This window comes from Haliaeetus albicilla, chromosome Z, assembly GCF_947461875.1.
Source record: "Haliaeetus albicilla chromosome Z, bHalAlb1.1, whole genome shotgun sequence".
Classification (NCBI taxonomy): Eukaryota; Metazoa; Chordata; class Aves; order Accipitriformes; family Accipitridae; genus Haliaeetus; species Haliaeetus albicilla.
The window spans coordinates 46905319-46922729 of NC_091516.1; the positions used below are offsets into that span (position 1 = coordinate 46905319).

A 17411-nucleotide genomic window follows, 5' to 3' on the forward strand; every position below is an offset into this window, starting at 1 on the left:
CATGGCTATCTTTGGGAGCATTCCCCTGCTCCGGCGTGGGGTCCTCCCCGGGCTGCAGGTGGGCATCTGCTCCCCCGCTCCCCTCCATGGGTTGCAGGGGGACAGCCTGCCATCTCACCATGGGCTGCAGGGGCATCACCTCCTCTGGCACACCTCTTCCCCCTCCTTCTTCACTGACCTCAGTGTCTGCACAGGGGTTTCTCTCACATTCCAATCCCCCTACTCACTGCAGGTTTCCCCTTCTTAAATCTGTTATCCCAGAGGCAATACCACCGTCGCTGATGGACTCGGCCTTGGCCAGAGGCAGGTCCGACTTGGAGCTGGGGAAGCTTCTGGCAGCTTCTCATGGGAGCCACCCCTGTGGCCCCTGACGCACTACCAAAACCCCACCACACAAACCCACTACACTTTGTAAAAACAAGGTATTTGGTGATCATGTGACTCTCTCTGAGAATGGCTGCAAGTGGCCCTTGTTAAAGGGAAAAATGTGATGAGTAAGCTAGTAACAATTGAAGGAACAACTGGGTCCCATGGGGTGACCAGACCTCTCACGGACCCTACGCTGCTCATTTCAGTTTTTAGTTTTTTTTTTTTAATGGGAAGCAGATAAGCACATTTGTTGTGTTTCATTTTGTTTGCATTTGTTTTACCTATTGCTTGTTTTTCTGTTTCCTAGCTCTGAACTGTCACTCTGAATTGGATAACTGTTCCTTAAGAAATGTTATTAGCCTCAAGTCAACAGCATTTGCACTTGACCCATACGTTATTTTCTCCAAAGTGGAAAAGAATAAGAAAAAGAAGTGATTTATACCTACTTCATTACTTATTTTCAGAGTTGTAGTGGAAATGTGAATTTCATATCTGAACACAAAAATTTCAGAATCCTAGCAGCAAATGTAGAATAAGACTGTGATGACTGCTTGTCTTCAAATATGGTTATACATTTTACCTCAGAGCTCAGATTTATACAAAGCAAACATGTTAACGTATTTGGGGTTGGTGTCTTGTTTTCAGAAAATTGCTTACACTGTTTAACTAGCCATTCTTATTTTTTAATTAATCACTCAAATCACTTTAGCAAACTGTTTGAAATGTTTAAAGCTTTCTTTGAAGTACTATTGCTTCAAGCATCTAAAGCTAATGAACCGGTATCCTAAAAAAATACATTTGTGGTGGTTGGGGGAGTGCCACTTGCTTTTTAGCTTTTTATGGCATTGCAATTGATATTTTCCAGGCTAATAATAAGAGCAAGCAAGTAGTTGAGGTTCTGGCATGTTCAAACAATCTCAAGGTCTAAGGATCATGATAAGAAGACCAAGTAGCACAGGCTTTGTAATAAAATCTCACAAACTGGCAATTTTTTTGTCTGTATTGGGTGCATATTCTTTTCCTTTCTGTACTTTGCTGTAGCATTAAATTGTAAATTTCTTAGGATGACATATTTAGTTAGCACATGGCTTCAATAAATTAATGGAACTAACTTTTGTTATTTTATTTGAATTAGTATTTTGAGAAGCTTGGAAACTGAATACCCAGATTTATTCATGGGTGGAATTATTTTAATGTTAGAGAATAATGTCAAACACTATGTATATGACCGGCTGTAATCACCACAGATGTCTAACCCTGATATCCCTGATGTAGATTTATGGTGTTGTCTCTTACTGCTAACTTTGGAGCAAACAGTGTCTTTGATTCTTAAATTTCTCTCCACAAATGTGCTGTGCTGTGATGGCACATGGCCAAATCAAGACCACTGTAAAATTAAAATCTATGTTAAGATAGAACGTACAAGAACAAAAGTATTCATCCAAATCATACAAATTTATTCCATTCCCCCCAGGCATGCTGTAATAGTATGTAGCTGCTAACCTTTCAGTCAGCTCAGCCTGTCCCAACCTTAAGCCCCTCACCATCTAGAAACTTAAAGGCAAATCCACCTATGAAACTTCTGGATAGAAAAGTATAAGTCTTTGTAAAGGGTGCATTTGCACAAAAAAAACCAAAACCAAAAACAAAAGGGTGCAGATATCAGAGAATACAAAATATATGTTGAAATACAGTGTTTTCTCTTTTGTCTGCATCAGATAAATGTTGATGTCAGTTCACTGCTGTAAAGCAGACTTAGGCATGGTCTGAGTTGAAGTAGAAACACAGAATAAAGACAGCCACAAAGAAGGTAACATTGCTTTACGTTTCTTTACTAATGATTACAAAAGTTGTGAATGTATAGCAATGCTAAAGATTAGCTGCTGCTAGAGCATCTTTTGAGATGAATCATAAGACATACCATGGAACTTTTAACGGAAAACAGAAATTGAAGGAAAAAAGTGAGCTTTCTTCTCACATCCTTGTCTCCTCCAGTGGCCTGTTCATGAAGTCTTGGATTGCCTGGTGTAGGGGTAACCATTTATTAATTGAAGCTTTCAAAGCTGTAATCCACCTAGAGGAAATGAAAGACCAACAACTGTCCCTGATCAAGTGTTATGCATGCATTTTTATATTCTTTGAAACACACCTTTTATAAATGGTGTTTGTGCAGCTGTGTTACTATGTATGCTGATAGTAAGTGGATTGAAGATGGGCAGGAGATAAAGTTGATTATAACAACATATCTTAACATCAATCTCCAACGTACTGAAAAGCTTTGTCTTTTGTTCATTAAATTAAAATCCAAATCATGTAATTAGTAGGCTTTAGACAAGAAGAATTCCCATGGACAGCCATGGAATTTGGCTGGATTATGATGAGGGAATTCACCTTCAGAACATGATTTCATAGGCCAGTTTTCCTTTTTATTCTAATGGTCATTGTTGGAAGGAAATAATTCTTCAAAATGAGGAGGATATACTTCCCATTATCTCTAATGAAAGGTACCATAGCTTTTCTGTTTAGTGTGATCACCCACATATCACTGTGAAAGGCACCTTATCCAGATTTCTTTCTGAACCTCTGCAAGCCAGCCTTGCTGTAGTTCCAGCATTGACAATAGCAGAACTGATGACCCACATGTGCCAGCACGTTGTGCTGCAGTTTGACTAAAGCTACAATTAAAGGGAAATCTGGGAGAACAAGTGAAAACAGAATGAAAAGTTGTCACTAAATCTTCACAAGCTACAGTGTTCCTGCTCTCCTAAAGTCTAGCGAATAAAATTGAAAAAAAGAAAATTTGGTTTACCTTTTGTTTTCATTTACATTCTCTGCACATAAGTAGAAAGTTTTAAATTCTTCAGATGGAGGTTTGAGTTCAATTACAGATCTCTTGGAGCCCAGAGACTGTTCACTCACAATATAACCCTGTAGGTAAAGGCCACCTGGACAGAATAAAATAGCATGCATCATGTATATTGCAGATACCATTTATGAAATTACTGCCAATTACAAGCACACCAACAATTCTTGCAAGCTAGATTTTCAGATGCCTTGTGTTGGGTGTTTTGACAGGGTTGTACAGAATTTACAGGTAAAATATTTTAAAATGTGAAAGTTCACGGTTTTTTCCCTGAAAATTGATGTGAAAATAGCTTAAAACATGCTTCTTGCCCAGCAGATGATCAGCAGTATAATTTTATTTAGCTTTTCATTAAATAAGAAGTGGCAAAATATTTTTTCTAGCTTTTGATGTTCTTTTTCTTTCCTTTAAAAACTGAAGGGACATGAATTTCAACATTAAAAAAAATCCTGAGTCAGCATTTGTTCCCCTTGCTGCCATTAGTAATTGGAACATCATTGCAGGCCACACTAGCCAGCTGTGAAGGAAAGGCACTAGACAGAATTTGGTCCTCGGGACATTTTCATTTTAGCTGTTTTGGGTTTTTGTTTGTTTGTTTTGTTTTGTTTTGTTGGGTTTTGTTGGCATTTTTTGTTTGGTTGGGTTTTTTTCCCCCAGACCTCACTTCACTGCAACAATGTGTATGTTCACTTTATACATACATTGTGAATAGCCAAAAAGACCTGTGGAGCTCATTAACTGCAGCTGACTGTTCCTGTTACTGTCTTCAGGGTCTGTATTTTTGGGGGGGTCTCACGATTAGTGACAAGAGCATCAAATTAATGCTATAGCATTGAGAATGATATGGGGGAGTGGGAATCTATAGTAAAATTGGAAAAAAATAATAGTTGCAATAACAAGAGAGAAAACATTACTGTATGCAAGAATTTATATGTAGTAGGATATTTAAACACCAAAGTGGCATATTTAGCAGTAGGAGCATAGGCTTGGGTGTCATAAACACATAATAATTTTTGCCTTTCTGCTAATTCATTGCTTAGCTCTAGGAAGTCTTACCTTCAGTTCCATGTAAAGAGGAAATTACTGGTCATTTCATATGTATGGCCTTTGGCAGATGAAAAGTGTTATGTAAATGGTATAAAGTGGAACACCTTTTGCCTGATCATGTGGCAAATAGCATAAACCCTACAAAAACAGGTTTCCCTTTTGATCTGAAAGCTGGCTAGTAAGAAAAAGTACAACAATATTTTCTTTCTGATTCTTCTGACTGCCAGCTTCCTCAGCACAGGGAGAGCACATTTGCAGTTCCTGACCTATCCCACCTCCCTGGGGCACCTCTTCTTTTTCAGAGTCTAACTGACTTTTATAGAGTTGTGCTTGCAGGCTTTCCTCAGTGGCTGAAAATCAGCTCCTCTACTTGCAATTGACATCGGTAGCCTCACGTTGCTGCTTTCAGAGGGTGGCCAGACACTCTCTTCTGGTATGTAGAGCTGCTACATGGCAGCTTTAGCTGCAAATGGCCATGGCCGCACCCTGGAGCACCAACTTCAGCTGGAGTAGGGAAGTTCTGTCTGTCGATGGGTGGCCTAGGTTTGCCAAGACCATGTGAAAACCTGGGAGTGGCAGAGAAACCAGTCTGAGCTTATGATGTCCCTCCCTCTGAGGATGCTACCTAACATGCAGGACTCAACAGTTTTCAGCAGACAGCCATGAGTGGGACTGGCTCAAGCCACTGTAAAGTGATTTGGAAGCGTGGATCTTGTTGCTGATACTTGCTTCTGAGGTGATGTGCACAGATCCTGACTAGCTCCATTCCAGAAAGAAAAATTCAGACCGTGGGAGGAAAAGAAAAGAAGACAGAGGTGACTATTTCATGAAAAGAGAATGAGTCTGTTCTTCCTTCACTCACCTTTACAGAACAGAGTGAGTTTGTTGATAAGAAACTCTCATTAATAGTAAAAGTTCTATTTGGAAACTATAGTGAAACATTTCTGCTCTAACAATCAAAATCCAGCAGCCATTCCTACCTTGGGCAGGTGTAGACCGGAGAGTGGCATAAAAATACAAACAGCCATCCTTCAGAATGCAGTAGTGCTGAATCCAGACATCTTTGCTTCTGTCCAGCTGGTGGAGAAGCCCCAGGCACTCTGGGTTTTTGATAGCCAAGGGTGGAAGTGTAGTGTTATGCAGTGTGACATCTACCCACACATGGTTCTGCAAAGTAAGCATGTAATGAGAAGTTTTGGTGGGAAATTAAGGAGCACCTGCCAGTATGAAAAGACACAAGCTCTAGTCCCCTGCTAGGAAATTAGCTTTTGTTGTGAAAATAATTTGAAAAGTCAATGCCAAAAATGCAATTAGAGAAACCTATACTTGATGGCAAATAGTGACCAACTTCTACTTTCTTCTTACAATAATAAACTTGTCTTTTCTGCATTTATTTTCTTTTTCAGTACAAGTTTTGCTGGTAGAAACAGGATTATTTCAAAGCTGTATGAAGCTGCTTTTTTAAAAAAATTGCCTTGCTGATTGCTTGACATCAGCATTCTTTACTGTGTGTAATCTGGCAAGACAAGCTTTACCATCTACCCTCTGGGTTCCACAGAAAACGTGGTGGTATCTGAGGCCATAATACAGCACTCAGACTTGGATGGAAGCACTACCACGTACTAAATGTTTACAGATGCCTTCCCATGCCTTTCTGGAAAGCAGAGTCTTTTTCATTACTAAAATTATCCTATTGTCACTTACAGGTGAAGAAAAAGCTCAACCCATGAAAAAATTTCATTGTATAGGCTATTTGTATGATAAGAGAATCTGAAAAGAAAATCAGGAAAAAATAAACTTTGTTTAATAAGGCCAAGTTATTTAATGTGAGACTAAAGCATTTCTTCTCCTTTAAATCTGAGAGGTGTCAGGAATTCAGACTCTCCTAGTGAGTGTATCTGCAATACACATTTCGAATTCTACATCAACCAGTGTCATTGTCATTTGAAATCCATGGGGAGAATGTGTGCAATATCAATAGCATCCTCTTTGTTTCTGCAGGGGTTTTCTTTTGCATTAATTTATGATATTTCTTAGGTAACCTTGACAAGGCAATGATGGAAAAAGACCTGGCACAATATATCTAGCTGTATTGTTTGTTATGAATGGGAAACCTGCTGAGACTTATTGCAGCAAAGTGCAGAAGAGGACTTCAGTAATACTAGGTATATTCATAAAATAGTTACCCTTGTAGATTCATTAAGATGGCATAGTGTCAGTATATTGGTCTGTTAAATCCTTGTGTTGTGAGACCTACTGTAACACATTAGCTACTGCAAAAAGTCAGTAACAAACAGTATAGCAAACAAAAAAGAAGGAAAATATAAGCTTTTTCTATTCAACTGAATGGAAAGTCCTGTCAGAAGGAAGGAACAGGTGTAGTGTTCATTAAGAACAGAGGCTAGGCAATGAAAGCAACATATTAAATCAAACATTTCTTTCAGAAAAGGATATTGTTTGCTCAAAGCCAAAACTAAAAAAGATAAAGCAATCAAAAATAAGATGCAATAGCACAGAAAGAGGCCAACTTACTGTGTTGTTAATGGGTGAATGCGTGAGAGATCTTTCTGCATATATAATGTTGGAACTTTCTACCCAACAAGTTATTTTTGCATGTTACACTAAAAAATGACTCTTTTGATGTGTTTTCTTTTGTGTATGTGTGCCTTTATCCTCCTTTTTGGCTCAGGCTATTTTTTGTTTCTTTTGGTTAGGGTATACACTTTAAATTGTTTGTTTGATTTTTGCTGTTTTCATATATGTGGATTTCTTTCTATTCTTTTAAGAAACACTGCCAGGTAGAATATACTTGGAAACAAATTTGGTTTTGCCCTTACAATCTTATCTGAAAGGTGAAGCCAAAAGAAATATATGTTTGATTAATTTTATTTCAGCATAGAAGGAATTAAAGTAACAATAAACACCTCCTTTCACTGTTTGGAAACCCATCACTAAAGCACACTGCTGAAGGAGTCACTCATGTGCCCCAAGTTAAGAGGAAGAAAGTAAATTTTTTTTTTCATTGCATTAATGCAGGTAATAATTTGTACCTTGCAGTTTTCTTATTTTTTAATTGATGATTTTATTTCATCTGCAAAAAAGGTAGACTTTGATACTTACTCCGCATTTGAACATATTTTTATAAATATGGTCTGCCTATAGGAGGAAAGAATAAGAATCATAGGGCCAGGAAAGGACAGGCTAGAGTGGCTTTGACCCCTATGCTTCCAACCCTGGAAGTACTAAAATTAGCTTTGCAGTTCCCATTTCAGGGCTCAGCCAGGGACTTTTCATACTAAATTATGTTGGGCTGAGGAACTAAATTATGTTGGGCTGAGCAATGTCTCTCTGTAGCAGCTCAAGATCAATTATGGTTATGTTTCTTCCAGCCGTAGGGCCCAGCAGAGAGTATAGCTGTATAAAAAGATACAGAGGTAAGTCAAAGTTTATCAGCTAACTTACCTTTCTTCATCTCTGAAAATACAGAAAATAAGAACTCAGCACACCCCTTCCCACCCCACGCCACCCCCCTGCTTCTAATATGCTGCCAGAAAAAGCAGGTAGCTGGCAACCAAGGCAGACTTGCATGGAATACTTAAGAAGATACAGCCCTTCTCTCCGTTTACTCCAAATAGTATTACCTAGGGCAGAACATGTGGTTGTCAAGAGTTGTCTCTCCCCTTCCTCCCTTCCCACTACCCTCATTTTAGGTTGTGTTTCTGAACCAGATTAAGGCTGCTGGTATGATTCTTTCCACCATATGGCAGCAAAGTGTATTTGCTGAGTCACAATAATGTCTGTATATGGCTTTTAGATTGGAGCTAATTCATCTCCCAGCAGCCCAGAACGGAAGTATGCAGCTACCATGTTGCTGTCTGCGCCTGACCATGTACAAATAAATCTACTGTCTGTCAGTCTTATGCACAGTCTGATGCTTCTCATATAAATAAAGCCTTACCTGGTGGACAGGATGCACTGCTTTATCCATAGCCTCCAGCCACCTATAATATGACAAAAAATGAGAACACCTTAGTTTGGTAGAGCAGAATAAATGTGCTTCACTGCCTCTTTTAACTCGTGCTGACATAGACAGCATCTGAAGGGACGTGTGATTTTCAGGAAAAGTTCAAGGCTTCAAGACAGAAAAGTAGTGGATTAAATCTAACTACACATTGCTAACTCTCAGAAAAATGTCTCAAAGCTTGCTGTGTAACACATTGTAACAAATTAAGGCAATATTGCAGACAAGGGAATCTATATATTTTGAATATAATTCAACATGTCAGGCTAAATGATCACTCTTCTTGTGTCTTTGTTATAATATAGATAAGGAATTTGTGGGAAACATAAAGAATCCTGAAATGGGAGACTACAGGATAAAGCAAGCTATTTGCTGGCAAAGTTATTATTTTTGCACTATGGATGGTATAGAAATTGGAAGTGGAAAATACTCTGATATTACAATGGTGGGTGCTATGTTAAGTAGTAAGTTGTTATGAAAAGATGGGTGGATGAATACCAAGTGTCTTCCTACTTCATAGCTTTATATTTTGATAATTCACAATAAAACAAAGAGGAAAAGAAGATTAGATTTTAGCACACTTTGAAATTAAAGCCCAAAAAGTTCTTACTTGTGTTTTGGTTGATTTTAGCTTTGTCAGCTATAGCTTTTGGGAAATACAAAAAGAATATTTTTTAATTCTGAGTCAAACCTAAACTTATTGCCTTTTATCAGAAAAAATATGCTTTTGTGGCATACTTGCATTTTAAAATACTCAAATGATGATAATATGACAGAATGACAGAAAAGGAAATGGAAGATGGGATTGTATTTATTACTAGCACTGTCCTTGTTGGGCAGAAGAGAGATCTTTCACGTGAAATGACCAATAAGCAAGTTTACATCCACAGGAAGATTTACACTTCCATTTGATGTAACAGTAGGGGAGAAGGTATAAGAATATGGGTGAAGATTTTTTTCTGGAGATACATCAAGAATTCAGGGGGATCCTATGCAAAGCACAGATATTAAAGACTTAATGAAAAAAAAATTCTTATAAAAAAACTATGAAGCTGAAAAATAATTTTTGAAACTTCTGCAAATTAAAATTAGAAACACCATCTTCCATAAGTAGCTGACATTGTTGGTTTTTTTTTTCCCCTACTGATCAAGACAGGTATTGTGAACATCCTCCAAAAATTCAGACTCCCTCTCCCCAAACAAGAATAAAAACCTGACCCCATAAAATGAAAGGTCACTTGCCTCTTCATTTCTTGGTTGGAAGTTGCACAGAAGTAGAAAATCCTGTTTCCACTTTGAGGTATGCATTTAAAAACAAATGGTTTACCCAGACTGGTGTCAACACCAACTTCGGCTCCTTCCAGCTTTGTTACTTCCAGGGGTCTGCACTTCCCTTCATCCTATAATTAGAGAGAAAGAGCGCCAAAGTTCAGAACTAACATGAAACCGATCCCTGTGAGATGGGGATAAACTCAGAGAATATTCAAAGGTGTAGAATTTGGTGATAAGCTCTAACGTTTTTGAACCATCATATGGTTTAGGGATCAGCAGCCTCAGAAAATGCAGTGCAGTCAAAAAAAATAAACTAGTCAAACACCCTCTAAATTTGCATTTCTGCTTTTCCAGGTTTATGCTGAGAACCTCACCTTATATGTGCAGATAGATGGAACAAAGGCTTACATACAGAAAATAGTGAGCATAATTTAAAAGGCTGGATTTCAGTTCCTTTGCAAAGTTGCCCTAAATATCATTGTGTTCATAACCCTTCCCATTCATTTCACACAACTTTTAGTGGAAAGCATTTCAAAACTGTTTGTACTGTATGGTTCCTGATTGAGTTAAAGCTCTTTGAGACTGAAGGATATTGTCAGTGTCTTTCTGTGTAGTTAGTTATAAGAAGCCACTAAGCTCCTTAATGGAAGTAGATAGGTGAAGCAGTTCCTTCCCCCACTTTCCCAGCGCAGCTCCCCTCAACTACATGTCTTAACTCAAAACAAAGGTGCATACATATGGACTGTGAACTCTAGCTGTGCTTTAAACAATATTCTTGCTTCCTTGCTTTGAAGAGCCAAGACTGGAGCTCTAACAATGATCAAGTTTGGCAGCAATAAAATGGAAAACATGAGTTAATGCTGAGACGTATGAAGAGCATTAGTGCTGTTTGCAAAATACACAGATGGTGGAGTCTCATAGAATAAAATCAGTTGATTAATAGGAGTTAATTAAATGTCAGTAGGAGCTGAATTGTAAATGCCACATGTAATCTTTTTATTAGCCTAAAAATAAACATACTTCTCCTTCCACAAACAAAGTATGCACCTGTGGGCATTAGATAGTTAAATACTTGCTTGTATGCTCATTGGCACATGTAATTATACCTTTGTTATACATGAACTTTCTGTAGGAACAAAATAACACCTAATGTGTTAACAAACATTCATGAATGCATTTCCTAGACTCTTTTGCTTTCTTCTTTTTTTTTTTTTAAATGCAAAACTTAAGTCAGTACAGAAGATGAAGGCAATCCTGAAAGTCATCAGTGCTGTGTGACCTACTTTACTTATAATGCCTTCAGACAAAAAACTACATTGCAAAGACAGCATAACCAAAATATGTATTCAGGCTCCAAATCTCATTCCTAGTGAAAAGAATAGTAAGTGGTAGGTTGATGAAGTGTTATTCAGCAGGATCCTGTCCACGGTCTGGATTCTGCTGACTGTCCTAGCCTGAAGGCAACAGACACTGCAGATACTGAAATGGCTGTGTGACTACTGTTGGTGCACATCCCTATAAACTCCTTTTCTAAACACTCTCTGTGCTTATTCATGGAATGAATGCAGATAGAACTCTGTGGCATCAAGAATGATTTATGCCCACTCTGTTTCAAATGAATACATCTAGGAAAGGAATAAGATGAATAAGATGGATTTGAGGCATTCAAAGTGAGACCAAATGTCCTTCATTGACTAATAGGCAGGCATGCTTCCCTAATTCTGATAAGCCAGATGTGAGGGGCATTTCTTTTCACTCATGTGGCTTTTATGCATAATATCTTGAGAGCATTCCTTTGGCAAATATCCCTTTGTTACAAAAAGTGCCAAAGGTATATTGCTGCAAAAATAATTATAAAAGTCATTTCTTATGCCTGTGACTGGAGAGTAACCCACTGATGAAACTGCCACTATGGAACCTAATATAACTAAGTGATGCTGCTTGAGTTGATAATATGTATCATACAGATTTTAAATGAACTAACTCAGATTTTAGCTACTACTGTTCCATTCTGCACTAAAGTAAAAAAGATTTTTTGTTCTCTCAGGGTCACTATCAGCTATTTTATGGATGCTTGACAGTCTGCAGTATCTGACATGGATGGACTCCTCTGGGTAGAAGGCAAAAAGCATATGCTGTGTTAGTAAATGGTATTCTAAGAATAATAGAAACATCTGAAGTAACCGTTCCCTTGCTGCTATTTTTCTTAAGATGGCCTGAGTTTTAGGGGAAATGTTTCTGCAAAATAAAAAGAAAATATTAAAAAAAAAAGTATAACTATGAGAGACTGATATAAGGGAGAAATAAGAATAGAAAAGTAGGTGTCTCCTTCCTCTATTGTATGAAATGGTCATTAAGGTAGTGTGTGTAGCCTGGGGGTTTCACAAATCAGCCCTGTTTAATTTGGTGTAAATAATCCCAGAAAATAAATGACATTCATAGCATTTCCTGAATGATTCACTGTGTTTAAAGAATTTTGTCTGAGCAGTTATGTTTGCTATTCTAGTTAAGCTTCTTTGTCTATTAGAAAGGAGGAGCTAAAAAGATACATGAACTTTTCATGCTCTTTGCAGTGAAAGAAATCAAATTAACAAGAGGAATAACTATGAAAAGAGATTAAAATTAAGCTACACAAGAGACTGCAAGTACTAGGAAAATGGAATGAAAGTAACTTTACAGAAAACAAGATCAAATCCTAGAAGAAATAATAGAAAAAATCTAAAACACAATATGAAAACTGAGCAGTGCTAGAAGGCAGAAGCAAAAGACTGGCTAGTTCAGGAGACTGGCAGTGAAAGTATAAGGCAGTCACCCCTAGGTCACTGGTTCATATTGTTTTAAGGTCAGTAGTGGTATGACCAAATTTTTGACTGTCTTTCAAAAATGTCTTCCTGGATGTGCCCCTGTGCTCTTAAACTAGACATCTCTTAAATGAGATAGGAAAATGAACTCTTTTTTTCTTTTTGCCTCTTATTTCTCATTTGCCTAACTTTCTCCATCTCAGCTGATGTGGCCACAACTGTCGCTGGAACTCAGGCTTGCAGCATTTTCATCATCTGTTATTTTCTGGTTTTCTTTGACCAGCTTCTCCCTGAGGTCTGGTACTGCTTGCTTAGTAGTATGTAAAATCTTCCTCTCCCTATCTCTTTCTTTTATCGCTGTGCTTTGTGGTAGGCTCATTGTTTGGATATTTAGGAAATTATAAGTAGAGCTTGTTTGCATTTCTTCTTTGATCTGGGTGCATTGGTGTAGAAGAGAGACTAAGGCTTTTATGTCTTTTTCCCCTAAAACTTTTTCTTTTCCCCTTGAGGAAAAGACTTGCATATGTCAGTGAACAGAGAGCTTTAGACTCCACAACTGTTTGCATGGCATTTTTCACCAGTAGAGCTGATTTTACTTAGTTTTTCATTTTGTTTTGCTTTAAACAATTTACATCTAAACTAGAGAGAGTGGAAACATACTGAAGAGCAAGACAGCAGAGGAAGAAGATGTAAAAGCTCCTCTGATTTGAAGAACCTAGTTATCCTACTTCTAACTGTATTGGCTGTCAGATGAAGTACAATCAGGTGGTCTTGTGATGTCGTTAATCTTCATGTTCCAGTTCATTCTTTTGTTGAGGTTGAGTAATTCACTGAAATTAACTGCACAAAAGGTAATGAACAGTTTGCAGGGCCAAGCCTCACAGGAAGAACTATTGATTGGGTTAAAATTTTTAACAACTTGAATCAGGTCAAATAATGTATCTGATTAAGACTCATTCTCTGGGTCAGGGTATGCAATCTGTTAGAAGGCCAAAATTAACTTGCGTATCATATCAGCCAGGGTTAATTCTCATTTATTAATAGCAATAATACAGTGGAAGTATTGGAAACCTTGGATTCAGCAGCTCCTTAAATGTAAATTGAAAAATATATCCTGGAGCCATGGGAGTCATGGAAAATGTAGAGAAGAAATCAGATTGTATACCAACTCCAAATAATGTGCCAGCTTCCATACTATGATGATAAAGCTCCAAGCAAGAATGAAGAACAAACAAACAGAAGTGGTATTTTTATAAGCAATGGCTCAGACCTAAATCTATTTATAGCTAAGCCTTTTATATAAAGTGCTTAGGCTTAGCGATAAACACACAGGCTTGCTCAAAAGAAGAAAGGACTGAATGTTTCTCATAGATTGAAATGATGTGATTGGTCCACACATGGTAGGCAGGGGATTTATTTCTTGGTATAATAATTGGACTCTGTATATACCACAAAAACTAAAATAATTTAAAAACATTTTTTTTTCTTTCTATTCTATTCTATTGGGAACAGTCTTAAGGGTGCACACAAGCAACCAGAAGCATTTACTGTAGTGTTTGAATTACAAAATTTTTGTAAATACCCTTCCTATAAAGTGAAGAGACAGAGAAGACAACTCTAGAAAGAAAAAGGAACATTTAAGTCTGCATTTAAATTTCCTCGCTGTGTGTAGGGAGGGCTATCACTTGTGTGAGGCCTGGGTGCAAAGTGATGTGTCTTGATGTGAATAAAGGGAAGACTGGTATCCAGCTGGTTATACAAGGTGTTTAAATGTTGCTCTTTAATCTTATTTGGAATAAAAAGAAATAGCAAACTGTAATACAGTTTCCAGGTCTTCTGAATAAGGCAGAGGGTAAAACTGGAATGATTTACAAACACAAACATAACCTAATAGAGACAACTAAGGAACAGCAATTTCCTTCACAGAGACACAACTGATTAAAGAATATTCAATGAGGAAGGCATTCTGCTGTTAAGAAAAAGTGAAGGTTATGGACCCCTTTGAATGTAAATAGCACTGTATAGTTATCTGAGCAATACTTAATTGCCAGTGTGCTGGCTGTCTTAAAGTGCAATAAACAGAGAAGACAAGATTCTGTTGAACTATTGAAGTGGACTGGCCTTGTAATGGAAACAAGAATATGACCTAACATCTGATCATTGAGGTTATGTAATAGCTGTTTACCAGGCTGGGACCTAATTGCTTTCGCATGTTAAGAAATGCTCATCTTTGTTCCCACTGCCCTCATCTCAGCTTTGAGAAACTTTGCCTTAGTCACTCACACTATGCCTGAGGGCTTCCTGGAGGCATTAAACTTGTAAGCCTATGAATACAAATCATAATTCTTTTTTAAACTGACATTATTATATATAATCGCAATGAAGACTGACAAAAAGCACATCCCTCCCCTTCACTGCTGCCACTGTGTTCAGTGAGAGTTTCTCAAGAGTATGTCTTGCAGTTTTCTTACAGCATGTTTCAGAGCATTACAACCATAAACTATCATAAAGGCCATTTCTCTGCAGCTTGAGCTACAAGTGAAGGTGAATTTGCTCTTTATTCAGAGTTCAGTCTCTCATTGAATCTCTAAAGCATGGTCTTTTCTACTGTCAGGACAGCGATTTCCAGCTTAACTACCCCTTCCAACTTAACTGTTACTAATTGCTTCCTATTACTGTTCCTTATTGTGACTTTCCTACTTTGAGTCCATACAAAATGCTGGCAGTAAACTCATACTCTTCAGACATTTATTCCTAATTACTATCATTCTACATCATTCTTAGCTGAGGGAATTGGAGAGAAAAATGGAATAAATGACAAATGTAACATAAGGACCTGACAGAGAGCTGATTTGACTAGAATACACCAGTCTCTAATTTCTGGAAAGGAAGTCTGCAACGGGCATACATTGATAAGACTTTTCTGTTCAGAGCCAGTCAGCTTTATAACTTCTTCTAGGCCACAACCTCAATGATATTTACTTTATATTTTCCTTTTCAGCTACTAGATTGGTTATCTGTCTCACTATCCTCTTTCCCAGGGTCTATTTATGGCAAAGGGACAGGAAATAATTCCTAGGAACATAGCAAGATACAAAACAGAGAGAGGTTAAGGAATTGTTACAAACATGATCTTTTGTTAATTATTTTAAGTTTAGCAACCTTACCTTTTTTTTTCCCCTCTTTTTTGACCCACAAAAACCACTGGTTATACCTGTTTTTTTAATAAGTCTTACATAGCAGGAAAGCAATAATGAATTGAAACTAGGAAATTCTGGCTTTGGCTGGCATTTTTAGTGGATTTGTAAATCCCAGCATTTAATTAGCTGAGGTCCTTACATGATGGATATTTATAATGTGGAATTTTGGGAAACACGTTTTTGGCTATAACGCTTTCTTTATTCTTGTGCTTTCCTGTTGAGCGTAGAACACTCTTAGCTGTCTAGCAGGTGTGTCCTCATGATAGAGCAATGCATGCTCCACAGCCTTTAAACCCCTTATTGGCCCACTTGTTCCTGGATCCCAGGAATTATATTCCTTCATTTTAATGGGTTTGCAAGACCAGTATTTTTTTACCCTGAAGGCTGCAGTATATTGTAAAGTTTTCAAGTTAGCTGTCAGGTTCTAAAAGCGACTTGGTGATGGCAGCTCAGAGATCTGTTTGAACTCATTTAACCTGTTGAGGTGATCCTCTACTGCTGTGGCTAGATTGCTTTTGTTATCTCACTGGTCTCATGTAAAGCTGATTAAGGTTTCTCTGTCCTACACTGAAGTCTTCACTGTAGACATTTTGTGATGACTTTGTAGTCACTTTACTGTGCTGAGTGGCAAATGCTAGTTTTAGAGGAGCATACTCTGCTATCTGTAGAGAAAGGATCAATGCTTGATTATGCTGATGTGCTTGCAGCTTTCCTCGAAAAAATGTGTAAGTTCAAGCACAAGTAACTTGATTCCTTTTACTTGCCTCAGGGTAGGACTTAAGTGTACATCACTGTCTATCCCCTCACAATGTCCAGATATCTTTCCTTTAGGAGAAAAACTAGGCTTATTGGCAAAGAAGGAAATAATACATTTGAGAAGATGCAGTGGTCTGGACAATGGGGGAGCAGAACTGTAGAGTGTATAGTGGAACTCCACTGTTGCTACATGTAGGCAAAAATATTATAAATCCTCATATCTTCACTGATCTCAGTAATTTACACAAAACAAGGTTCTAACCCAATGTGCCCAATATTTCTGCTATGAGGTGGCAAACATAGCTATGTCCACTGAAGTGAAAAATGTGGTTTAGTTACTTATATAGATTGTAGAATCAAGGTGAGTGGCAGCATCTGTTTGCGGGAAAACAAAATGACCTTCTATGTAAAGTGACTGAATCTGTTGCAACAGCTATCACTTCATCAATATGGGATTGGATAGAGATGAGTCTGAAACAGCAGCACTTACATGGGTGAGTCAATATGCAAAAAGCTCTAGAACTATCAATCTCTTTTTTAATGTAGGTGGGAAAAGGAAAGCTCAGGATGGATAATTTCTGCCTGTAAATAGCAATGATGAGGAAATACAGCTCTCTCTGTTTGTTGATATGGACTAAAGCAGGAGATGAAACACCTTTTCCTTTCTCCATGACAAAACGTTGTATGCACCCCTTCAGGCATAAGTAAAAGGCCTGGTTGTCTTACATAGGTGGAAATCAGGCACGACCTTGCTGGAGTCACTGGAATTACACTAATGTAAGTTGTTGTTCTTAACATCAAAATCAAGACCTGAAAATTGATGACTCTGGTTAGTTTGTTGGATACTGACATGCAGATTATGCTGAACTATTTTTGTCTCCCTGAATTATTCTTGCTTTCAATGAACTGTTTCAAAGAACACCTTATATCCACTAAGTGGAAAAATTTTTCCTCCTGAGTAAGGCAAGGTCTGGAACATAATGTTTCCAACTTAATCATAGAGCTGACATGTTACATAAATGCTGTGTTAAACTCAGAACATTATTTGTAATTCCTTTAGAAAAGAAAGCGGGATGAGCACC

General features: G+C 37.8%; 1 protein-coding gene across 1 annotated transcript in view; it reads right to left on the minus strand.

Moving 5' to 3' along the window:
• Positions 1-2175: 2175 nt before the first annotated feature.
• The window catches only part of LOC104313621 (uncharacterized), a 45160-nt gene continuing 29924 nt past the window's right edge, over positions 2176-17411 (minus strand). Inside the window, exons 9-13 of the mRNA XM_069776958.1 lie at positions 9543-9700; positions 8238-8280; positions 5260-5446; positions 3179-3314; positions 2176-2443 (exon numbers count right to left, since the gene is read on the minus strand). Of these exons, the coding sequence (XP_069633059.1) occupies positions 2344-2443; positions 3179-3314; positions 5260-5446; positions 8238-8280; positions 9543-9700 (624 nt within the window). The 3' untranslated portion in view covers positions 2176-2343. The remainder of the gene's footprint in view (positions 2444-3178; positions 3315-5259; positions 5447-8237; positions 8281-9542; positions 9701-17411) is intronic.